This window comes from Bos mutus, chromosome 5, assembly GCF_027580195.1.
Source record: "Bos mutus isolate GX-2022 chromosome 5, NWIPB_WYAK_1.1, whole genome shotgun sequence".
In the NCBI taxonomy this organism is placed as follows: domain Eukaryota; kingdom Metazoa; phylum Chordata; class Mammalia; order Artiodactyla; family Bovidae; genus Bos; species Bos mutus.
In genome coordinates this window covers 71,242,122-71,268,887 of record NC_091621.1, presented here as the reverse complement: position 1 = coordinate 71,268,887, position 26,766 = coordinate 71,242,122, and the positions used below count along the sequence as shown (strand labels likewise).

At 41.8% G+C, this 26,766-nt stretch overlaps 1 protein-coding gene and 1 non-coding gene across 2 annotated transcripts in view; both read left to right on the top strand.

Annotated features, from left to right (window-relative positions):
* LGR5 (leucine rich repeat containing G protein-coupled receptor 5) overlaps positions 1 to 26,766 on the top strand; it is a 128,286-nt gene that overhangs the window by 77,503 nt on the left and 24,017 nt on the right. Inside the window, exons 4-7 of the mRNA XM_005896791.2 lie at positions 4,656 to 4,727; positions 20,455 to 20,670; positions 22,381 to 22,452; positions 25,531 to 25,599. Of these exons, the coding sequence (XP_005896853.1) occupies positions 4,656 to 4,727; positions 20,455 to 20,670; positions 22,381 to 22,452; positions 25,531 to 25,599 (429 nt within the window). The remainder of the gene's footprint in view (positions 1 to 4,655; positions 4,728 to 20,454; positions 20,671 to 22,380; positions 22,453 to 25,530; positions 25,600 to 26,766) is intronic.
* Positions 4,054 to 4,160, top strand: LOC138988017 (U6 spliceosomal RNA). Its single transcript, XR_011464366.1, has one exon. It is a non-coding gene; the product is annotated as a U6 spliceosomal RNA (small nuclear RNA).

Below are 26,766 nucleotides of genomic sequence, written 5' to 3'. Positions count from 1 at the left end.
GCGACTGAACTGAACTGAACTGTTTCCTGTAAATATAGGTCTTCATAAAAATTAATTATTGGTTTGGTATTGCAAAATTCCCAGTCACATGGAATTCTGAACCAGCTTCCCCTCAACAAAGGTTCATTCTCTTGTGTAAGCCATTCAGTCAAGCAATGGCTTGTCCTCCTTTGCCACCAGCACCAGAACCAAAGCCACATAGAGGGAATGGATAGAACTAGCCATAGGAGTGTCACAATTAGCCAGAGTTCTCTCATTCCAGAAAAAGAGCCTGGAAACTACTTGATGTCTAATCATGGGGCATGTAGGCAGAGAGAATACCTGAGGATCAAGCCAGTATTACAGAGTACCCCTTCAACATAATTTCATCTCTCCTACTTCACTGTACCTGTACTTGATCTTATTTAGTGCTATTCGCAAAAAAAAAATAAAAAAAGATAATTTATTGTTAAAGTAGTTTGGGGACGCTATAATGTAATTGTGAATATTTTAAAACTCCTAGGGAAAGAAATTAAGAAAATATGAAGTCATCCTTTGTCTCTAGAGAAAGTGTTTCATTTTCTTTTCTTACCCATATGTGAATGATAAAAATGAAGTTGTAAGTACCTAAGCTCTTACTCAGTTCATGGTAAATTCTGCTTATATTGACTGCACTGAATAAAGGATTATTTATAAAAGAAATCAGCAGCTGTGTTGTGAATGCACTCTGTTTTAATTGCACTCCATAGTGCTATAAACCCTTTGTTTTGTCTCCCACTGGAATATCTTAAACAAAAACAGAATTTTCTAATTAGCTCGCTGGAGACTTGTAAGTCTATAATGAAGATAATTTATTTTTGTTTTGTCATTTGAAAGTAATTAAAAGTTATTTATTTAGGGAGAGATCAGAACTTAAGTGATTTTTTTTAATTGTATTTTTGGTGTTTTACTGATAGATATGGTAGAAAATTAAATTGCAGGGAGGTAGCTCAGGGTATGGAGAAGGAAATGGCAACCCACTCCAGTACTCTTGCCTGGAAAATCCCGTGGATGGAGGAGTCTGGTAGGCTGCAGTCCATGGGGTCGCTAAGAGTCAGACACGACTGAGCGACTTAGCAGCAGCAGCAGCAACTCAGGGTAGCTTTAAAAGTCATCATTAGTAAAGTTTAAGTTCCATTTTCTGAAGTCAAATATATAAAACTACCAAGAAAGTTTGCAACTATTCAGTGAAGAAAAGCTATTTAAATACTCCAATTTTCCAATATTTTAGAAAGACAATATTATAAAAGTTTCAGTATTTGGTTAGCAAAGCATAGGAGGACAATTCAATACATACTTTGAGCCAGTAACATTTTACCTACAAAGCTTAGACATCGTTTAATTCTATTATCTATATCTTATCATTTAAATTTAGCACACAATTAATGAGGCATTTAGAAAACATTTTTGTCAAGTTAACATTATATCATATATTAAAACTGCTTGGAAAGGTATAAAATAACGTAGAAATGTAAACTTATAATATTTAGGTAAATTATGCAAAGTACAGCATTTGAGCTACAATTTTCCCAATTCTCTAACCAGTAATAAAAGTGTGAGGTCTCTCTAAATCTTGACCTTGTTCTTAAAGAACTAATATATTTTGAGACTTTTGATTTATGAAATGTTAATTGAATGCAAGATTAAAATAATGAAATTACTTGTTTAAAACTACTGGATTACAAGTGACAGAATTATATTTCTTAGAAAACTGAATCTCAGTCCCAGTGAGAAAAGCATAAATTTTATGATCTCCAAATAGCTCAGATGGTAAAGAATCTGCCTGCAATGCAGGAGACCTGAGTTCAATCCCTGGGTTGGGAAGATCCCCTGGAGGAGGGCATGACAACCCACTCTGGTATTCTTGCCTGGAGAATTCCCATGGACAGAGGAGTCTGGCAGGCTACAGTCCATGGGGTCTCAAAGAGTCTGACAAGACTGAGTGACTAAGCACAGCAAATGTTTTTCACCTCTTATTCGATATGAGCTTACATTTGCATATATGAAAAATCAAGTGTTAGTTGCTCAGTTGTGTCTGACTCTGCGATCTCATGGACTGTAGCCCACCAAGTTCCTCTGTCCATGGAATTTTCCAGGTAAGGTTACTGGAGTGGGTTGCCATTCCCTTCTCCAGGGGGTCTTCCTGACCCAGGAATGAACCCGGGTCTCCTGCATTGCAGGCAGATTCTTTATCATGCAAGCCACCAGGGAAGCCCTAGCATATATGAAAGTATAATAAATGCCTTCATATTTTAACCTTCAAACACCTTATCAATCAGATGATATCATTCTATTCCCATTGTACAGATTAAAAAATAAACAAACAAACAAACACCAAGAATCAAGAAGGTTAAATGGTTTGTTTGCCAAGACTCAGAACTAGACCTCATCTCCAAGCTCAAGACAGCCTCAAGTTCAGGTGAACATATTCTTAGAAATACTTAGCAGAGTATAGGGTGGTTCTTTGTGTGCAGTGCCTTGCCTCACAGCACCAATGTCATCTGGGAGTTTGTTGGAAATGAAAATTCCCTGGCCCCCACCCAAAGCTACTGAACTAGGAACTTTGAGGGTGGGGCCCAGCAAACTGTACTAACAAGTCTTCAATGAATTCTGATGACCCCTAAATTTGAGAACCACAGGCATAAAAGTTTTTTTATTGGTCGATTTTCTCATTAATTAAAACATTATATCCAGTACAGCCTCACTATATCGTTAGTTTGGAGAAGAGGTTTAACAAGTCACACAAAAAGGGCCAACCTTTATTGAATGTTTACCAGGCATCAGGTATTGTTCTATGTACTTTCAGTTATTAGATCATCATAATAAGCCCTGGGGGGTGGGTATTATTACTGATCACTGAGATGTGGAGAGATTGAATGATTTCCCTGAGGCCATGGGGCTACTGGCAGGGAAGAGGTAGTCAAATCCAAGAACCCAGGCTCTTAATCATACTGTATAAAAGGCATACAACCTGAAAATGTGTACATTTATTCCTCAAGAGAATGCTGCAAGAGGCAGTGGAAAGTATATCAGTCTTTGGAGTCAGAGTGCCTGCAAAATTAGTGTTATAAACATTTCTGAATCAGGTAACAGGGTATGACATCTAATGAAAATTTTTCCATACTGTTTCCCACTAGCAATGATATATTTCACTTCCTTGTTGCCAGGTGTTTCCATTCCATAGCCCCCATATTCTGAAAAGAACTATTGCAATAGTTCACAAAAGCGTTTATATCAAAATATGACATGTAAGAAGGAGGAATATCTTTAATAGTCTCCTACTGTTATCCTTCCCTGGTAGCTCAGCTGGTAAAGAATCCGCCTGCAGTGCAGGAGAACCAGTTTGATTCCTGGATTGGGACGTTCCCCTGGAGAAGGGATAGGCTACCCACTCCAGTATTCTCAGCCTTCCCTGGTGACTCAGATGGTAAAGAATCTGCCAGCAATGAGGGAGACCTAAGTTCAGTCCCTGGGTTGGGAAGATCCCCTGGAGGAGGGCATGGCAACCCACTCCAGTACTCCTGCCTGGAGAATCCCCATGGACAGAGGAGCCTGGCAGGCTTCAGACCATGAGGCCACAAACAGTCAGACATGACTGAGCAGCACAGCACACTGTTATCCTTACTTCTATCTTGTCTAATCCATTTGTCACCATGGTGATCCATTAGAAACATGAATAAGATCACATCATTTCCACTCACGTAAACCCTTCAAGGAGAGTTTCTCACCACCTTAAAATAAGCCCTGCGACTCCTTCCCGAGACGGCCTTAGCTTGGCCTCTGTCTCTCGTGCTCACTTATCCCTCCTTGTCACACTGGTCCTTGCTCCTCCTTTAACAAGTCAAGCAAGCTCCAGCCTCAGGGCCTTTGCACTTGCTCTTCTCGCTTCCTCAGTAACTTCCCAGATGTTCAAATGTTTTGCTCCCTGACACCATTCTGGTATCTCCTGAAAAATCACCTCCTCAGAGAGATCTTCTCTTGCCACCTTTCAAATTAAACCCCCACCTGCTTATTACCATCTATGCCAAATCCATGGCGCTCACTTTGGCAGCACATATACTAAAATTGGCCCAATACAGAGAAGATTAGCATGGCCGGTGCACAAGGATGATACCCTAATCCATGTTTTCTTCTCTGTGTGTGGTACCTGTCACTTGCCTCAAGTTGTATACTCGTTTGTTAATTTTTAATTATCTGTCTCTCCACATAGGACTTTAAGCTCCCCACAGGCCAAGGTTTTGTCTGATGCTTTGCTGTTTTCCCTGACACCTAGAACAGTACCTGACATTGTTATGCCAGATATTGTTAATTATTGCTGCTGCTGCTGCTAAGTCACGTCAGTCGTATCCGACTCTTTGCAATCCCATAGACGGCAGCCCACAGGCTCCCCCGTCCCTGGGATTCTCAAGGCAAGAACACTGGAGTGGGTTGCCATTTCCTTCTCCAATGCATGAAAGTGAAAAGGGAAAGTGAAGTCGCTTAGTCGTGTCCAACTCCTAGTCCCATGGACTGCAGCCTACCAGGCTCCTCCGCCCATGGGATTTTCCAGGCAAGAGTGCTGGAGTGGGGTGCCATTGCCTTCTCCTAATTATTGCTAACTGTCATTAATGTTTTTCTCCATTTGTTTTGATGTGCAGTATGCTGCAGAACAATCACCTAAGACAGGTGCCCACAGAGGCGCTACAGAACCTGCGAAGCCTTCAGTCCCTGTAAGTATAGTTGAAATTCCAGCATGTTCTCTGGGTCAGTTTGGGAAGGAGCACTGAAATGTCCAATTGACCATTTTAGTAAATTCCTTGGCTAGGGGCTGTGCTTAAATAAGCTGCAAGTGAGGGTTTCCATTAGAGCAACAACGAAATTGTTCTTTGCACCCTCATTAAACAATATATATGGAAAACACCCATGTTGGAGTTTGGGGTTTCAGGGCAGAGACTTAATCAGAAGACCTGAAATGAAAAGCCTCTTGGATATGTTGGTATCAGGGCTTCCCAGGTGGCTCAGTGGTAAAGAATCCGCCTGCCAGTGCAGGAGACACAAGAGACGCAGGTTTGATCCCTGGGTCAGGAAGATCTCCTGCAGGAAGAAATGTCAACCCACTCCAGTATTCTTGCCTGGAAAACCCCATGGACAGAGGAGCCTGGCAGGCTCAGTCCGTAGGATGGCAGAGTCAGACACGACTGAGTGACTGAACACACACATATATGTTGGTATCACCCCTCTATACAATATTTTAGTTTCTGAATTCAAATCAGGAATGATACTTTCTCCTTTTATTTAGAAAAATGAGAGTCAAAATCTAGACCTCTTGGCATCATCAGTTTATTCTGTGTTTAGATTATCAGAGCTGCCCTGTAATGCAATTTTGCTGAGTCAAATAAATGCTTAATTTTTTTAAAGTTTATTTTTAATTGATTGATTGCTTTACAACATTGGTTTGATTTCTGTCACACATCTAACCACAGGTGTACTTTTGTCCCCTCACTCTTGAATCTCCATCCTTAATTTTTCAAGTTCTATAGGTGCATCAGGGGACCTCAATTCATGAAGCTATGATCTAATGGTATGTCTTAAGGTCATACCGGGCAGGTCTACAAACCAGCGCGTACTCACCACCCCACACAGGGAGACAGACTAATTCAGAGAGTCCCACAGAAAACCACACACACCCCAGATTCACACACCACACACAGGCACTCTAACCCCCACCGCAGTGGTGCTGGCGGTCCTTACTGGGAATCCACAAGTTTTCCATCAGGAGTTTCCACCCTCCTCTGATTTAAAGCCTCTGAATGAATGAAAATTGGTTTTTCCTCACAGATATAACTTTCTTACCAGCTAGATGCTTTGGAGCTTGAGTTATAAGCAGTTGATTACAGTGACTGTTGGACAACACTGTCCCAGGAGGACTTGACCAGTCAATCTCCATCTCATCAGAATGTATGTGTTTACAACATATTGCCTGATTTCCAATATCCACATGTGTAATATATGCTTTCATCTTGCTTACACTGAAGGTCCTCATCTGTCAAACAGAATACTGATTTCTGGTCTAGAAGGATGAGGGAAATAAATATATTTAAAAAAGACAAATAAATATTGCAGACTTGAGTTGAACATCGTGGTAAAGAATCCATTGGTTAAAAATTACACATAGTTTGTTTAATGCCTTTTACCAAGGTGACTCAAGAGAAGAAGGAACATGAGATGACACTCTGTTCCTTTGATCTCTTTTTTTTAATGAAAGTAAATCTGCGCAGGAGACCATTTTAAGCTTTTGATTCCAGTCGAACAAAGTGACTTCCTAGGTTTTCACCAGCCTAGAGATAAACAAGCCCACAAGAGCCCCTTTGTGGCTGGGGATGGGTCGACTGCGTTTTCAGGAGCTCTGTAGTGGCATCACGGCATCACCCCTCTTTTGTTGCACAAGCCTCTTCCTGAAGGAAAGAAGCAGCCAGAGCAGCAGAGCACTGGAGCTGGGTTGTCTGTGTCAGGGCACAGGGTCTAGTGGTGAATTGAAAAGCGAGATCATAGCAGAGGCCAACAGGAACTTTAAACAGCTGTGAGGCAGGCGGAAGATGGAAGGATAAGGGTTTGTAACCAAAAGCCACCATCAGCTGAAAGAAGACCACAAACAGAACACACACCGAAGTGAACTCTTTGAGAAAGTGAGAACCATGAATCTTTTGTTCACTCGAACTGCGCGGTGCCTCTCTGATCAAGGTGTTCAGATTTGGTTTCTTACCATCTAGCCGTTTACTGGTCACAGGCGTCTCTTGCACTTGGTGTCCGGTTCACAAAAACAATGGCGTTTGAAACCTTGTAAGTGTGTGTTCCCTGTGAGAAAGCCGAGGGTTAACTTTCTAGTGGGATGCTCCACATCCAAACTGAGGCATGGAAATGGATGGTGGGTCCCCTGTGCGCCTGGATTGTATTGCTGGTTATGTGCTGTTTGTCCCGGGTCCCTTTGCCCAGCACACAACAGACCATGGAGGTATTGGGTGTTGGCAGTGTGTGTCGCTATGACACTTGTCTCACAGTTTTTGTAATACTTTGATACAAGCATTAAGATTGGACAGAAGAGCATTATAAACTTTAACCACCAGCCACACAGACACAATACTGAACCAACCAAAGGCATCCTTTACCCAGTTTGGAGATTTGGGCTACTGTGAGCTGTTTTAAAGTTTTACTCTTATCCCAGATGCAAGATGTTCTTCTGTTGTTGTTGTTTTTTAAGTTTATTTATTTTTTAATTGAAGGATAATTGCTTTACAGAATTTTGTTGGATTTTAATAATATTTCTCCTGCTTCTTACAAGCAGGAGAAAATAAAAACGGTTTGCATCAAATGGTCATTACAAACATGCATTCCTTATCCATTGGCCATTCATCTCCCATGCATACTTCAGCCTCCGTGCTACATTCACAGCAATACAAGCAACAAAGGAGGTGACACCTGTCTCATCCATGACACCTGGAAGGCTTCTGTTCAGCTACCTGTCTAGCTTTTCTTGGACTGCCGTCAACCCTTAGACCTGCACTTACACGTTTTAAAAACTATTTATTTATTTGGCTCCGTGAGATCTTCGTTGTGGCCGTCGAACTCTTTGTTGCAGCATGTGGGCTCTAGTGCCCTGACCAGAGATTGAACCCAGCGCCTCTGCACTGGAGCATGGAGTCGTAGCCACTGGGGAAGTCCTACTCACCCTTTCTCTAATAGTTCCTTTTTTCTCTCTCTTGAATTCACTCTCTTTTTCTCCACTTTATTATTTTCCTTGTTATTCATTCACTCTCGAAGAAGCACTCTGCACTTCTCAGGGGCTGGGAATGCATCACCCCTGTGCGTTCCTGGCTTTGAAACTTCTGAAGTGAATTGTTGAATTATCTGGAGAGTCTGAGAGCCTAGGCCTCATCCCAGACCAATTAAAATGAGAACCTCTGTAGGAGACCCAAACATCAGTGATTTCTAAGCAGTTTAATGATATAGTTAAGTGGTTCTTAAGTGAGTATTGGGAAAAATGAGTGTCCTGAGATGATTTGCAAATATCCTCCTGAACTCTTTTCAAACCTGAAATAATAACAAAGCCCATATTTTGCATTCCAGTAAAGAACCCACCTGCCAATTCAGGGAGACATAAGAAACATGGGTTCGGTCCCTGGATCGGGAAGATCCCATGGAGAAGGGTATGGCAACCCACTCCAGTACTCTTGCCTGGAGAATCTCATGGACAGAGGAGTCTGGAGAGCTGCAGTCCATAGGTTTGCACAGAATCGGACGTGACTGAAGCGACTTAGCACTCGCACACACACAGTTACACGCATACCACACAGGAACTAACATGGGGCTTTCCCGGTGGTGCTAGTGTAAAGAACCCGCTGGCCAGTGCAGGAGACATAAGAGACTTCAGTCTTCAGGTCACGAAGATTCTCCTGGAGGAGGGCATGGCAACCCACTCCAGTACTCTTGCCTGGAGAACCCCATGGACAGAGGAGCCTGGAGGGCTACAGTCCATTGGGTCACAAGGAGTCAGACACTACTGAAGCGACTTAGCGTGCATGCCCGCATGAACTAATGTGAAATGAAAGTCAAGAGCCTTTTATTCACAAAGTTGACTTGTTTGTGCTTATTTGAGATAGCTCATATCTCCCTATTTAGTCCTACTGACAGTCTGGGGTAGGTGAAGTGAGGAGGCCACATGCGTATTATCCTGCTATCAAATGTGCCCATAGAACAGCAGCATCAGCACCTCCCATGTAGACTTGGCTTCACGAAACAAACTTAAGAAACTTGATATACGTGGAAACTGGTAACCTACTGCAAGGAAGAAACAAATTGTACTCATGTTTCAAGGGATGTGATTTTCACTGGTTGCATGTAAACAACAAATAGTTTGCCTCGTTCACAATGAGAACACATAGGTACATTTGTGTTCTTTGAGCTCTCCTGATGCTTACAAACTGTTCAACTAAAGAGTAAGAGGGCAAGTCCGTGTACCCGAGCCCAGCAGCCCGGAGCCTGCCTCTGTAAAATATGTACCTTGTACACTAGGTTTCTGACATGGCAGTGACTGCCCAGACACCAGTTGGACTTTTTTGTAGTGTAATCAAATATAACTTAATTTCCTTTCTGTTTTTTGGAAAGGAATAGGAAATGTAATCAGAATTCACAGTGAACTGGATTTCACCAAGAAACATTTGGCATTATAGTTACTGGAGGACTAGGATCAGATTACAGTGATTTGATGGAATCTCAAAACTTAACCCTCCCACATCCTCACATATATTGTTAAGAAATTGATCATTGAAAAAAAATAAAATCATTGCTTCATTGGCTGACAGTCATTAATGATATTCAAGCATCTTCCTGTCATTAGTGGAAGTTCAGGGTGATCAAAGAAAATGACATATTCATGTCTGTCCAGCTAATATTAAATAGTATTAAGTACTATACTATTTAATATATGTTGATTTTCATGCCAACTCTGCAATAGTGAAACTAATTGTGGAAAATGCACAATTGTAAAAATCATGAGCTGGTAAATAGAAAATGAAAGGAGAATTAAACATGTCTTTAGTATTGTCTCTACTCTCCAATTAGCTGATAATCATCTTTAGAGTACAGACATTATTTTAAGACCTGAGAAGAGCATCTAACTCTTGCTGGAATATGAGCTGCCTGAGCATCTCACTGTGACAGTGCCTTAAGGGCTATAGACACCCTCCTCCTTGAACCCTGTGAAATGTCACTAACTTCCCCTTGACTCTTCAGAGTAGGGTTTTGCTACTAATAATCCAAAAAGAGTCAGCAGGAAGAGGAGGAGGTGAGGAAGAAGAGGCAGGGCTCACAGTGCTGAGCAGAAAGGAAGGCAAGCCTAGAAGCAGCAGCAGATCCCCCCTGTCAACAGCCAGGAGCCTCTTGGGTTTCAGCCTGAGGATAAAGGAAGTAACAGAAGACAGCGGGGTATAAAAAGATGAAAAGAAAGCAAAGGGAGGTAACCAAGGGGATAAGATTAAAAGATCAAAAGGGTTAAAAAAAAAAAAAAGCAACGGTTTTAGTATTAGTGACATTATTCCTTCCACTAAAATAGTGTCCAGAAAGAGAAATTTTAAGCTTACATAATTAAAATCCACCATGATCTTGGTTTCGTTTTTCACAACAAGGCCAATACATTAGGTCTATCTTGGGATGGAGGAGCACTGGGAAGTTCTAGAGACTAAGACTTTTGTCTGTTGAGCTATCTGGAGTTCATTTCACACACCACATGCAAACCAGCACCAGTGAACTGTTCTGAGGAGAAAGGGTTTTGCCTTGTCCCCCTCCTCCCATTTAAACATCGGGAGAGGGGACTGCCCTGGTGGTGCAGTAATTAAGACCGCACGCTTTCAAGGCAAGGGTGCAGGTTCAAGCCCTGGTTGGGGGAACTAGGATCCCACATGCCACGAGGTCAAGAAAAACAAACATTAGGAGAAAATTATTTTCAAAGGCAAAGCCCTTTTTTCCACAGAAAGAGAGAGCTCAAATTGGAGCCTCAGAATCAAATGAAAACCAAAATCAAAATGTGAGCACTTTAAGCAAGACCCGAGGTGTGAAATACTATAACTGCTATTACAGGTTATCTACCAGTTCTATAAGGCACAGATTTGACAATCATATCAGATAGGTAAATAACTAAAAGAGAACACAGATGTTATGAAATGAGAAGTAAAATCAGCTCTTTCATCTCGTGGTGTCACATAAAGTGTAGCTTTGAAAAGTACGTTGGACTTGTGAGAAGCTAAAAGGATGCCGACTCTGGGAAGGCACACTGTGAATGGGGCGGAGCGTCCCCTTTTCTGGAATAATGGGGGCTGGAAAATGTGAAAAGGCACACAAAGAAGCAGTAAAGTTTAGGAACAAGACAAGGATAGAATCAGAAATACTCAAAAGCCGTTCATATCTATTCAAATTCTTACCTGCATCATCTCACTTCACCCTAAAATCAACCTCATGAGACGGGATCTGAGGTCACCCCTTCCTTAGTGATGAGGGAGGAGAAAGCTCAGAGGTGTTACTGAGCCTCCTGAAGGTCATTTGTCCTTTAACGGAGTCAGGCCAGAGGGGAGTCTGGGGTAAGACCTCTGGCCTTTCTACCTCGAAAGTCTTCCTATTTTATCACTGTTCTGTCCTGCCTTCCTAAGAGAATCCACTGCAGAGAATGAGCACACGACAAAATGTGCTAACAGGAGGGAAAGGAGCCTGATGGGAACACATAGTCGCTCTAGGCATGTTGTCGTGGAGGTTCAGGAAAGAAATCCATAAATTGATGACGGGAAGAGAACAACATTGATTCATGTGAGGGCCAGTCAGAGCTTTTTCAGCATTTTCCTGAGCATTTGGTTGTCCGTTCCCTCATTTCCTGGGAGGTGGAGCTTGTCTCCACTTTCCTGATGAAGGAAACCATAGGTGAGAAAGGGAAACTTGTCCTTACTGCAAAGGGAAACGTTGATACTAAAGACAATACTAAAGACAAAGGCAAGAGGGAAGAACTTTCCAGCAAAGGGAACAACGTGTGCAAAACTTTGCAGTGAGGGTGTGGGGAGAGGGGAACTGGTCCATTGAGAATCAGAGACAAGATTAGCATGGCTGAAGCTGAAAGAGCAAGACAGAAGTGCAGCAAGAGCCTGGTGAGGCAGGAGGGGTCCAGACCCCTTGAAAGCACACTGGGACATGCCGTGGATTTTAGACTTTATTATAAAAGCAGTGAGAATCCACTGGAAGATTTTGAGCCAGAAAGGGCATGATTGGATCTGTGTTAATGAAATAGTCTAAGAGAGAAAGGGGAAGTTTGTCAGGATGTGGGCAGTAAAGATGGAGAAAGGGAAATGGATTTGAGAAAATTTTAGGTAACATTACCAGTATTTGGTAATGAATTGACTATGAGGAATGAAGAAGAAAAATGTGTAGGAGATGTTCCCTAACTTTCTGATTTCTATAATCACGTGCTTAATGAAGCTTATCACTGAGATAAGAAATCCTAGTAGAGGACTATATTTGAGGAGATGAGTTTGGTCTTGAACATTTTTAAGACCAGATGTCTTATCTGAAGAGGAACAACTCAGTAGAGATGTCACATAGGCAGTTTGAAATCCAGATCTGGATCTCAAAGAAAAGTGAAATTTAAGTTAGGTCCTTCTACCATGCATTTCCTGTTACCTAATACTTTATTGTAGTGATTTGATTGACTACTCTTTAGAAAATATGCTCCATAAAGATTGCAACATGTCTGCCTGGTTTATTGCTTGATCTCCAGCACCACATACTGTACCTACAAAGGAAGTACCCACGAAATATTTGTTGAACTGAACCAACACCTCAAACTCTAAGTGATGTTCTAAACAGCTGCTCAGGCTCAGCTGATTCCCCCACTTTTACTGTGGCCTGCACTCACTGGTCTCCCTGGCTCTCAACTTGTATCTCTGTACTCTGGTTTTCCTACTGCCCTCCTGAGCTGTACATCCCACTGTTTCCTTGAAGGGTTTAGAAGTTGATCTACAAGCTTTAGCTCTACAAGCTTTAGCTTTCCCATTGTTTTAACCCCACTGCAAGAACTTCCCACTTCAAGAGAAGGGTTCAGAGAAGAGTAATAAAATTAAGTCTCGGGTTGGGGAGATTTGGATAGGCAGGAGTAAGAAGTTGTTCCTGAAGACAAGGCTCAGAAGCACGGTGCAGGGCTTCCCTGGTGGCTCAGTGGTGAAGAATCCACCTGCCAACGCACCAGGAGGATCCCACCTACCACAGAGCAACTAAGCCTGTGCTCCACAACTGCTGAGCCTGTGCTCTTGAGCCCAGAACTGCAACCATTGAGTTCACGTGCTGAAACGACCGAAGCCCACATTCCCTGGAGCCCGTGCTCCACAACAGGAGAAGGCATCTCTCTCCTCAACCAGAGAGAAGCCTGCACAGCAATGAAGAGCCAGCACAGCCAAAAATAAATAAGGACGGAGCTGAGGAAGGGACTTGAATGGGACACAGAAATAAGAGAAAAGTTTGGCTAGATAAGGTCATACACTCTGAATGTCAGAACAAGAAATTGGGATTTGAAAGGGATGGCAATGTGGAAGAGCTGTGGGTTCCTAAAGGGCATGACATAGAGCCCCGTTTTAGGGAGACTCATCTGGCAGCAGCCTTCAGGATTAATCAAAGAGATAAGAGATCAAAGGCAAAAGGACCAGCTAGAGGCTGTTGCATAATGCAGGTGTGAAGAGATAAGACACTTTACTAGGCAGTGGAAGTGGACAATCTTGGAGATGAAGATAAATGGAGAAACCTTGGAGAATGATTGTCTGGAAAGCAATGGGAGATGACCCCCAGATTCCAGACTCTGTTGATAGCTGGGAGACTAATGGTGCCCCTGACAAAAAGGAGGTCTTTGTTTTCTATGGAGAAAAATGAAATGAAAGAAAATACTCATGGCGCTTTTGTTCTGGGTCATCTTCCTGTTAAAAAATTCACAGCAGTGGTAACCTCTGAGAAACTGAGCAGCTTCATGTAAATTGACTTTAAAATATGTTTCTCATTGGAATCTTGTACTTCCCGATGATACCAGAGAGACAGAAGTTTGATTCTGTTAGACATTTCATCCGGTGTGAGATCACTTGTCTCATTCACTTCAGAGACAAGTCAGCTGACTAGTCTCTAAATTATTATACCTCCATAAACCTGTACACCTTCTCTCTCCCCAAGTTGCAGAGATGGAAAAAACCTTTTTACCTTTTCAGACGTAAGTCTAAAGCAAACATTTTTCTTCCTGGTTTACATTAAGTTTATCAGTAAATAAGATGGAAAATAGAAAGATAGAAGCAGAAATTCCCATGTAAGCAATCGTGGTGTTCATATGAATTCATATGCTTATATCTTCCTAGGTTATAGATGGTAAATTTCACTAGAAAGTTGAATTCTACATTGTCTCACTTCATAAATATTAAAAAAAAAATAACAAAAAGTGACTCATTTGATTATGAAGAATTCATATAAATCAATACAATCTATAAGAGTTCATGTGGATAAAATTCCATCTTGATAGTATTATTATCAAAATGATCTGGCAAATTCAATTCCAATGACTGACTGGTTCCAATGCAATAAAATTTCTAAGCAGTAAAATTTCACCATAACAAAACTTGAGGGATTTAGTCAAATTGTATCCTATACAAGCTTAGAACTACATGCTTTTCATTTAGTAGCAAAAATAAGATAATCATTGAAACTGCTCTCATTTCTTAAAATGTTATAAATGAACTAAATCACGGTGCTAGTTTGACTCCCAGGAATTGTTCAAAGTGGTCTCCTCACAAAATGTACAAGAGAGTTGATCATTAATTTAAAAGAAGAGAAATGCTCATCCAACTATAAAACAGCTATGTCAAATGCTGTGCTTCGTAGGTCCGTTTATTGAAGAGTCTCCATAAGCTGTATTAAACCTGCAGCCGCAACATTCTTCACACTTTGCCCTTTTTCCCCTCGAGTCATCCATGTTAATCATTGACAATACTACAGTCATCTCAGATGAGAATTAGCCAAGATCAATGGCTTATCTTTTGACTAACGCTTTCTTCCTTGTAGTTAATGGCTTATCAAAGATATTCTCAAACATATAAATTTGTGTTATACACCGGACAAGGTAGCATATACAAGATACATGTAAAGGTCTATTTCCTAGAGAAACAGTAGCTGGAGTGACCTCATCAATTCACTAATCCCTACCATAATGCCATCTATAAAGCAAAAATTCCTTTCAAGAGTGTGGAATGGATTAACATAATGTTCCTTTTAAAAGAGAAAAATTGCAAAATTAAGCTTTTTTGCATGGAAACAATAGGGAAGAACTTCAGAGAGAAGGTAAGAAAATAACTTTTTTTTTGCTTTTTCCTGACATTAAAAATTGATTTTTTTTTTTTTTGCCCATTACCTTTCAGTTCATCCTCACATAGGATACATTGATATTACAGAACTGTATTCACAGTGAAATGCAGATCTGTTTTATCTTTCATTTATATAATACTGGCTAACGTTCACCCCTGCACAGTTCCAGCTGCCCAGAACACTGAGCCACCATAGCTTCCTTGTCTTCCTTTCTGGTCACATCTACCAAGTCGCCCTGTTTGGTCAGGTTACTTATTTAATTAATGTCCTTCATCCCAGGCCTTGCTCCACCTCCCCACACTTCTTTCTAGCACACATCCTTTCTCACCCCATGACTACAACCACCTTTGTCACTTCCTGTCCCCCATCTCCTCCTGCACTCAGCTACCAGCGTGACCTTCCCACAGCACACCCATTATTAGTGTATCTAGTCTTCTGCAGGCAGCACGATTCCCAGAGGAATATTTTTACACAGATCTTAAAGAATGCTTGAGGGGGGTGCGGGTGCAAGACATTTCTCCCAGGGAAGTAACCCAGAAACTTCCTGGGACTGAAGTTATCCCGCCTCCAAATGCTTATCTTGGATATTCAAAGTTATTGAAGCCATCAGGCTGAAGTGGATGGTCCTGAGCAGGTGCCAGTGATGAGAAGACATGACCCAGGGCCCTGAGAAACAGCCCCCTAGGCCCAGCAGTTAGTCCAATAAAACCCCTGTAGGCATCTGTGGAGCCCCCGCCCTCCAGTCCTCCCCCAGAGAAGAAGTTGTTTCAACATACACCCAAAGTCAGAACAGATCCGTTCCTCATCGGTTGTGGTCCTCTAAGTGACGTTGCAAAAGCTCATACTTAATAAAAATTGTGTTCTGGCATCAGATGATGTCTTCTTTTTCCCCAGCCACTTTAGGCCTTGAGGTCTCTTTGGACCTTTGCTGAGTAACACAAAAGATTTGTGCATCTCCTTTTCTCTGTGAGGGAAGCCTTCCTATAACACCAATCAAAACATGCACTTTAAGGATGTACAGAGTGCAAAATCAGTCATCCCGTCGGTTCACATGACAAAAAAAAAAAAAAAAGGCAATCTACTATAGAGATATTTGATGTTACAAATGATTAAGGCCTTCAGAAAAAAAAATAAAAGAAACTTTGGGAAAGCGGGAAATGATGCCATTTCCTAAATGCAAAACTTTTTCTCACATAAAAAGCCTATCATCTGTAAAGTGATTTACCACTTACAAAATCCTTCCACATACATTTTTCTCACTTAATTCCCATAATAATTTTGTGACCTGTTGTGATACTGCTTTACAGATATGGAAATTGACCCTCAGAGAAATTAATCAGGATGCTCCCTGATCTCAGAATTAATAAGTGACAATCTTGAGTTAAATCTGTGTCTTATTTCTAATTCAGTGCACTTTCCAGTTTCCCATACATTCCTTATGTAGGTAGTTCCATGCGACTTTAAGAAGTAGAGTGAAATGTTATTTTATCTATCATTTTCTGTAAGTTATAAGGAACAAATGGTGCATACAATGCGTGTCATTTCCCATATAGTCATTACTTTTCTTTTTTGTTTATTTATTTTTTAATTGAAGGATAATTGCTTTACAGAATTTTGCCCTTTTCTGTCAAACCTCAACATGACTCAGCCATAGGTATACATATTCCCCTCCCTTTTGAACCTCCCCCCCATCTCACGCCCCAACCCACCCCTCTAGGTTGATACAGAGCCCCTGTTTGAGTTTCCTGAGCCATATAGCAAATTCCCAATGGCTATCTATTTTACACATGGTGATGTAAGTTTCCATGTTACTCTCTCCATACATCTCATACTGCATTTCAAGATCATAATTAAGAGGTTTGTTTGTCAGAAAGAATGTGGGGCCATGTTAAAGTGTTTTATTTTGCTACACCTAACTGCTTGCAGGCTTTATGCTGCTTCTGCCACATTATCAAAGGATATTTCAATGCCAAGACCGTTGCTAGAAACTTTCTCTGACAATGTGCCATCTACCATATGTCATCACTTCTCCTTTGCCTTCAGAGTGAAGACGTACTATTCAGTAATGTAACAGGAACAAAACTATTTGCCCGTTGTGATACTGACACACACACACACACACACACGTAATGAGAATACTGGAGGCGGGAAAGGAAGGGTGACTTCTATTAGGTCTGTTTGCAGACACCACTTCATTGTTTCTGTTACAAGGGATGAAAGAGTAGTCTGCATGTCTCAGAACTGAAATTTACTGACAGGTGGCACTCATGTGACCAGTGTTTGACTAAGGGAAAATGTGAGTTTCTTCTTTTTTTCTGACTGGTTTCTATGTCAAAGCACAAAAACACCAACTGTTAACCCACTTCAAGCAATAATAATGTAAAATCATTAAGGGGCTTTATAGTTTACAAAGTCTTATTGTATTATTTTCTTTAATCATAAAGCCATCCATTAGATAGAGCAGTTACCCCCAATTTATAGATGTGAAAGCTGAGGTCTGTTGACTTGGCCATGATCGTATAGCTGTTATTTGACTTGGACTCAAAATTTCTCATCCCAAGTCTCTTCACTTTTTCACAGATTCTGAGATGACTGAACACACACACACACACATCCTTGTGACTTGCAAGAAATAGGAATGATGACAAAGAAAGCCTGAAAAAGTGGAGTTATATACATAGTCATTTTTGCTGCTCCTGACATTTCTACATGTGTTCTCATGTAGAAATGAAACACCACTACCGCGTGGTGGTGTTTTCCTTAAAGTCTAGCACTTCAATATTGCATTTTTCAAGCATGTGAATGAACAATGTCCAGCTGCCCCTAAAGACCAGGTTGACATAATATGAGCTCTTTGTTTACTCGCTGAATAGGCACAACTTGTGCCCTGCCAGCTGCTTTGTCCACACTCTTAACCTTGTTCTGTAAGACCCACCTGTACAAGTGGCTGAATAATGAATTCCACACTTAGATTTGTCTTGAGATCTTCTGTTAAGATTAAATCGGACACTATCTCTGAGCATGAATAATATACCACTCTCTGAAATAGATTTGGACCACTGCAGCCAGATGGACATGGACTTCAAAACACTACAGTGAGAAGGAGTATATTTATGGGGAGCTTCTTAGATGAAGAAACTGCTGAGACAGAGAAACATTTAGTGCCACACTCAGGATGCCAAGTAACAGGTCTGGGTGTGTTAGAATTTGGAATGTGAACAATTGCCCGGTCCTACTCATTTCATTTCAGATAGTACATTGCTCTGAGATTATGGTGTGAAAACCAGATTACATCCTTTTTAGTGGCGGGAGAAATGATTCGTAAAAGACATCTATCCAGAGAAATGGGCTTCTTAACTTTGGGAACTGATGCCAGAATCACTTGAGATCCTGCAGAAACTTTGGTAGTAATTTAAATATCGAAAAAGACAAGCCCGTGACTCAATGCAGAGAGAGCCTTTTCTGTACATGCTCCCCCTTTGCACTAAACTTGAAGGTCAGTCCTTTTCAGGACTTAGAAGCCACTTGTAGTTTCACTGCATAAGCCACTGGCAATCATCAGACAATATGTCAACAAAAACTCGGAAACTCATAGTATTTAAATAACGTCTTCATGCTTTAATCAGTGCAGTCATTAAGGAGAGTTTACATATGTGCTTTACTCCTAGTCAAACAAAAACAAGCACCTCCTCATGCCCTGATGAAAGTGAACCTTATTTAAACATGGGCGGAGCATGTTGTTGCTGGATTGAGGGAAAGGGACCATGTTGGGTTTGCCTGAACGTTTCCTGTTCTGTTTGTAGACAGAACCTTGAGATATCTGGAAGTGCAAGTCTGCTGCCTACAGTGATAGCTATTCTTCTGGAAATTTGATTGTGAATGGACTGTGGCATCGGACTTGTTTGTTCCAAGTGACCTTATCTCAGCATCAAAACTTGACCTAGAGGGGTGGGGGGCGGGGAGGGAGGCTCAGGAAGGAGGTACTATAGGTATAATTATGGCTGATTTGCATTGCTGTATGGCAGAAACCAACACAACACTGGAAAGCAATTTTCCTCCAATTAAAAAATTAAATTAAATTTAAAAGCTTGGCTCGGGGCCTGGAGGGCATGCCTTCTCCCTTCAGTCGGGAGAAGCAGGGGCCAGAGCAGGAGTGGAATGACATGTGTGACGGAAAGTGGGGAAGCCACTTTTCGTGGAGAGGCGCTCCCTACCACAGAGAATGCTGCTTCTAAGCTGTTTAAATTTGGTCTGCAGGGGATTATTTCGTGATCCTCGAGTGCTTCCTGCATCTGTTTAGTCTTAAATGCTTCCTAAAACATTTTTCAAAATCCACTCGTGATGTTCTAATCCTTCCTAATACATGCATTGCTTAAAATGCAACTCTTCTTTTTTTAAATCCTAGCTTTGAAAATGCAAATAAATGTGTGAGTCTTAAGAACAGATTGAAAAAAAAAAAAGGGGGGGCTGGTGGATGCATAACTGAATGTCGAGGGTCCTATGTTTCATGCACCTTACAGAAAACTTCAATCTGTGTCTGTCTGGTCACTTCAATAAGAAAAGTTAAGGCATTGCTGTTACAGCCACTTCTAGGCTGGATCAGGGTAAAATAAATGTATTGCACTCCCTCTACTGGCTCTGAAGCTGCAGCAGCTTATTAACTAGACCTATTTTTAGACGTATTTCCCCATTTAAAAAAAAAAGTGATGTGTAGAAAAAGCAAGCAAAAACTGGGAACGCTATTAATTTTACTATTCATTTAAAATGTCAAGGAAAGCAAACATCTGCTCAATGCCATTGGTTAGGATGAACAAGAAAGCCGGCTTGTTTTAGGCTTTGCAGCAGAGTACTAAGGGGCGAGGGGCGCCTCCCCCTCCCTGAAGCATATCTCTAACAGCCTTGTAAAAGTTACTCATGCATGCGTGCTAAGTCACTTGAGTCGTATGCGACTCTGCGACCCCATGGACTGCATCCCGCCAGATTCCTCTGTTAGTGGGATTCTCCAGGCAAGAATACTGCAGTGGGTTGCCATGCCCTCCTCCAGGGAATCTCCCTGACCTAGCCTTGTAAAAATTACTCAGTCCTTTTCAAATGCTGAAATAATCTTTTCCCACAGCTCAATGAACCAAAATAAGTATGTTTTGTGTGTTCAAAACAGTCCGGGAAGGCAACAACATTTGTCTGACTTGGTTGATGTGGGAAGGAGCAGAGGGGCTGTCTTTCTCCTGGTGTCAGAAAGGAAAGCTAAAGGATCATCAGCTGAAACACTACAGCCCAGAGGAGGCCACCTCCTTGCTGGAAAGCATGGTCCTCCCAAGCCTGGAAAAGACTCACAGCCATGTGGGATCTCACAGCAGCAGTCCTGCTCGCACCCGGAGAGGAGGCTACCAGGAGGCAGACGCCCCAGGTGTCGGCTCCTGCGGCCCCAGCCCCACCTCACTCTGGTTGATCAGTGTGTCGAGATTCTCCTGCAGAGCCTGTCTTCTGCCTGCGCTCTGCTCTCTGCTTTCCACTCTTTCTCGATTTCTTCCCCAGGCGTCTGGATGCCAACCGCATCAGCTCCGTGCCCCCCAGCTGCTTCAGTGGCCTGCATTCCCTGAGGCACCTGTGGCTGGATGACAACGCGCTGACGGAGATCCCGGTCCAGGCTTTCAGAAGCTTATCAGCGCTGCAGGCCATGACCTTGGCCCTGAACAAAATACACCACATACCAGACTATGCCTTTGGAAACCTCTCCAGCTTGGTGGTTCTGTAAGTTTTATTGATTTTTCCCCCCTAACAGTTTCTAAATTCACTAAGACCTTGTAATTCTCTGTGGGACCTTGACCTTAGAATGATAGCCCTTCAGACTTTGAAGAGGGACATTTTAAGGGAGGGAAACCCCCCAAAATGACTCTAAATATTTAATTGTGTAAAAGAATTAAACAACATTTATCGAGCACCTGGTAACTGCTAAGCACTGCTAGGCATTCAGAAATAACAAAATATGACCTCTCTCTCAGGGAAACCATTGTATATTACACGGGTAATCACCACACTGTATAGTTAGTCCCATGACCAAAGTTAATAAAAATCCCTTATTTCTGATACTAATTTGTAATGCAGGTCAAATTGAAATACGCCCTTCTTATTATTTAATAAGTACCTCTTGAACCCCTTCCAAGGTAACAGAAGCAAGGGACAAACCCTTAACAACAAGTTATGCATTTGTAAGGCTTTTTCCCTTTGAGATCTAGATTTCATTATTTTAAGTAAACTAAAATGATCTCAAGTAATAGTTGGAAAAATAAACGGTTCAAGAGGGCAGCAGTATGCCCCACGTGTATAATACAGTAGTCAGTGCTGCAGAGGACAACAGGAGCTGCTTGAAAGGCTCGAAGGTGAGCTTGCTTCGAGGAAAGCGGCTGCTGCACTGTTTCTGCCTTTGCTGCATTCCTGCCCCCAGCCCACCGCGGGCCTCAGTCATTCCACTTTTCTTGATGATGGGCCTGTCTCTTGCCCTGTGGTGTGTACTCCTTTGAGGGCTGGCCAGCATCTCATCCATCTTTTGAGGTTCCCGTCATGTGTTGCCTGTAAAAGATCCTCAATAAGTGCCACATAGATCTCACATGATACCAGCATACATTTATTAGAAAGCAACCTTTGAAAGGATCGGACATGTGGGGTGACATTAACAAATTTCTATCCTGAAGTTCATATACAAAGATGATGCTTTTGGTGCTTTAATGTTTCCCTCCACTAGAGGGAATGAATTTACAGAAATTCAGCTCTTCTCTCCCCCCCGACCTCCTTAAGCCCATTTCCCAAAAATCCCTCTGGGACTTGGTCCAGTTTTCAGTTATGCACACAGCTGTTCTCACTGGCCCTGATGTAACCGACTTATCATTGAGCCAAAGATGATAATCAAACACATTTATACTATGACAAGATAACTAATCTCCTTGGGCAGTCAAAAAATCTGATCCCCATTCTCTGTGGCTGAAATTGTTGTTTCCTATTAACCTGTGGCCCCACCCTGGCAAAGCAACCACGATAAGCAATCAGCTTTGGTAGAAAATTTGCTGCATACACCTCGGACCACCTCCTCTCCACCCTCCATTTGTCGATGTTGGTCAGAATCTCTATTTAACATTCTGTATCCCAAAGCCACACTGAGCAACCTGAATTTACTTTTTCCAGCCTTGTTGCTAATCCCACAATTATTATTCACTCCATGATATCTCAAGCCCAAAAGGTAAAACTGTGACTGTTAAATTCTGTGGTATAGGGTCATCTCTGGTAAGAGGGAACGGGGCGTAAAACCTTCAAAGCAAGCAAACAGAAATGTTAAACAAAGCATTTCTTACATATAATTAGTACATTCTTTAGAGTAAGTGTTTTTGGATTTCAGCAATCAAAACGTTTTGCCTCACTTTCCCTGTGCAATGTGCCTTCCTGACTGTCTGTAATGTTCTCCTGCAGACATCTCCATAACAATAGAATCCACTCCCTGGGAAAGAAATGCTTTGATGGGCTCCACAGCCTAGAGACTTTGTGAGTTGACCTTTTATTTGTTGCCCTTTTCTCAGTGTTTTCATGACTATTTGGAAGGAATCAAAATAGCCTTAAAGTCAAAATTGCTATTTGGTTTGGTTAATTGCCTGAGCTTTAAACAGATATTTACAGTGGCTTTATCTTACACCCCTATACACACTCTACAGAGCCAAACCATAAAACTGAGATTTTATTTTAATCTAACAAGGGTGATAAATTAGTTGGAATAGTTAGAAGCTAAATGAGATGTCCTCTACTGAGCAGGGACTGTTTGCTCAGGAATGTGTACTCTCTGTCAGGGATCAGTTGAGTATTGTCACTCAGGCTCACCATTCATGAGTTAGGCCCTCCCCACTGAATGAGAGGATGCAAACGAGCAAGTGCCAGACTGTCCAATCAGAGAGGAACAGGCATCTCATCAGCAAACAGTGGAGGTTCCTGCAGGAGCAACTCGAAAGTCTAAAACGTAATAACAGCTACCCTTTATTGAGTGTGTCTCTAACCAAATATTGTACTGAGCATTCAGCACACATGGTTTCAAATCAGTCCTACAACCATCCTATGAGAACAGGTACTATGACCCCTTTTTAGGCTCCAAGATTTCCCTAAGGGTCCAGTGGTTAAGACTCCACACTTCCATTGTGGGGGGCTCAGGTTCAATCCCTGGTCAGGGAAGTTCTTCATTCTGAGTGGTACAGCCAAAAAAGAGAGCAAGAAAGAGAGAGAGAGAGAGAGAGAGAAAGACCATTTTTAGGGTCCAGTACAGTTATTTATCAACATGACGTAGTCAGTTAGCAGCAAAACTGAGGCTTGCTTCCTTCTCTAATTTGACTCCAAAATCCATGTTTGGGGCTTCTCAGGTGGCTCAGTGATAAAGAAACTGCCTGCCAATGCAAGAGACGAGAGTTCGATCCCTGGGTCAGGAAGATCCCCTGGAGAAGGAAATGGCAACCCACTCCAGTATTCTTGCCTGGGAAATCCTATGGGCAGAGGAGATTGGTGGGCTACAGTCTGTAGGGTCACAAAGAGTCAGACATGATTGAAGCGACTTAGCGTGCACACAAAATAAGCCGCACAGAATCACTGAATCTACAACACCAGCTCTGACCTGGACAGCAGAAGGCTGTGACCAAAGAACGCCTCTCCTGCGGCCTTGGAGCCCGCTGTTCATTTGCATATGGAACTTAGCGATATGTACCTGGTCAGCACAGCGTCTAACCGGACCTGCGTTCACTCATTTCCTGAGGGACCTAACAGCTGTCCTTCCAGGTTACTAAGTCACTGCGTTTCCTCTGAGAAGGGAGGAACCATCCTCATGTGGAGATGCCAAAGGTCACTGTGTCTAGGCAGGACTTTGAAGTCAGCTTAATGGCACAGGCAAGCTGTTCCCATCAGCTGCTTGGAAAAATTAGAAATTCTCCTTTAATTACACAAGGGTTGGACTGGGGATCTTAGCAATGGAAAGCACCTTCCAGTCCTTTTCAACTCAATAGGAACAGAAAACAAGATGGGCTTTGATAGGTTATTTCCATAAATAGTCCTTATTTTTTTTTTTTTTTTTCCCCATGTTTGACATGAGGACCCAGGATTGCAAATTCAGGCAATTCATACATTCAGGGCAAATTCATGTAAGTCTCAATGTCCCCTCTTCCCTCACTTTGCCCAGGGCTCCAGAGGATAGGTAAAATAACCAATTTATTCCCAACATCTTCCTTTCCGTCACTAGAAATCTGAGTAACTTATAAGGATCCAATCCTCATTTAATCAAAACAGAGCATCTGGAGAGACTTACAAACAGGAAGAAAATTTATGTCCACAAAAGACACAAGTTTCCTGCCTGCTGTATAGCTTAAGGATGGTTTGTGCCAGACAAGTAGGAATCTTGATTCATGTTTAACTCGGTCAAATTATCTCTCTCTTAAAATTAAATAGCAATTCTTCCCCACAGAGGAAGATCTAACCACATCTGATTGCCTGACCAAAAGGTTTTTCTGCGTCATCTGGGATATCTGCCTTTCCCAGAGATCAGGAGGCAATTACTTTTTCATATGGAAATGTAGATCAGAGGTGGAGTAAGTCTATAAAGCACTTGTGAGTAATGGAATTGAAAAGCCATTTGTGTCATAACAGAGAGACGAATGACTTGAGATTGATGGTCTGGTCATTCCCTGTCCATGCATGAAGGATGATAGAGCTTTGCCTCACAGACCAGGAAAACGAATCCTTATTTGTGACCATGTGGATATTCTAGACCTGATGTCCTTCTTCAGAGCACCCTGTATCACATCAGCGCCTGCAGATGCAGGCCATCACCCTGGACTTCAGGCTGGGAGAAAGGCCGGAACTGCACCTGAGTCAGGAATGAAGCCTCCTTCCTAGAGGTCCTCTCAGGAGAGCCTCTGAAAAGCGACGGGCCAAAGTCAGAGGGTGGAGGTGGGGCCAGGAAAGCAGAGGCGGTCGAGCAGGGCACACACTCGTTGGCAGCTTGGTGAGCCAGGTTCAGGAGAAGAACGGCATCAGCCAGCCATAAACACCTGGCCTCACGCTCTAGACACTTGGACATTCACAATGCCGTACATGTCCTTTAAAAAAAAGTGCTTATTTTGTATTAGGGTATAGCCAATTAACAAACAATGTTGTGATAGTTGGGTGAACAGAGAAGGGACTCAGCCACACATGTACATGTATCCATCCTCCCCCAAGCTCTCCCCTCCCATCCAGGCTGCCACACGACCTTCAGCAGAGTTCCACGTGCTATCCACAGTAGGTCCTTGTTGGTCATCCATTTTAAATATAGAGTGTGTACATGCCCATCCCAAACTCCTTCCCTTTTTTTAATGCCCAGGGCCATTGAGCCTTGACTCTTTGAAATCTCTCAGAATCAGTCTAATGATCATTTCAGTGCAGATACTTGTAGAATGATGGTGCTCAGCAAGCCAACAAAGTCTCTCTCCTTAAAGAGAAAGAATTGCTATCAGTGATACTGGTCCATTGGAAGATCGTGTTAACTTTCCTTGTAAATGTCATGTACATGAATTTTTAAATGAAAACCTGAACATGCTATTTACTTATTTTCAGAGATTTAAATTATAATAATCTTGATGAATTCCCCACTGCAGTCAGGACACTGTCCAACCTTAAAGAACTGTAAGTAGGACACATTTAGTGGGAGAACTATTCTTTGTGAATGTATTTTAAAATGTGTTTGACTACTGTATATAATATGACTAAGAAGAATTTGAAAGGTCATATAAATGATGGTTAACTACATCTAAAATGTATTTTAATTTGATTCTATCACCAAAAATAGCAGATAATCTTTTAAAATTTATGATGGATTTCTCTGTGTTTATTAGGAAAAAAGTATGTATTTCTCTAAGCCATTCTCTTTTCCTAAGTCATATTTTTCCAACATTTATATATGCTCTATAGGTATGTAGAGAACTATATTGGAATTCACTAATTTGCTGAGCATATCCAGCAACAAACTTCTCTAGGTTGCATGAGTCTAGGACTAGATGAATACAGTGTACAGGCTTAGTATAATGTTAGATGCCTTCCTATACATTATTCCATATTCCTTTAATGCTTCATAAATATTATTTAATTTTTAAAGAACCCCACCATTTTACTATGATAAAGCTAACTTTCAGCTATTAGGTTGCATATATCATCTTTTTTATTTATAATTTAATTACTTTTCTTAATACCTAAATACATGAATAACCTTTGTGATGTTCTCACACTTGGAAAGAAAAATAAACACAGAGTCTCTTCTCTTGGCAGACAGAAATAAGACACACAGCTAAAGGAGGCAGACAGCAGGGCTTGTTTATAAGAAAAGCCTCTGTGGGGTTCTGCTGCAGGATGCCCATGTGGCGCTTACCCAAGAAGTCACCACTGTCAGGCTGAGGCAGCCCCAAAACTGCCACTCACCTCCTTCAGCCACAGACCCATGTAGACCAAGACCACTGACTCTGTCCGTCTGCCGGTCAGATGACATCACACTGATAGATGAGAATCAATTTGTTATTACAGACTCACTGAGCTGGGGCACCTTTCTTCAGCTCAGGAAATTTTGTCCTCATAAGGAGATTATCTAAATCTCCACTTAACTGCAGCTTAAGTCAATTTTCTCTTCTCCTGGCTGCAAATGGGGTCAGGAGGAGTGATCATAATCCTTTCTCCAAAGATGGTTTCCTCTGTCTCAAGTCGTTAGACCATGATGCTCTGTTGGATAGTAATGGATGGATGGTTTCTTTTTATAATACTAGGTTATAAGTTTCCATAAAGCTCGGTTATTATTTTCAGATT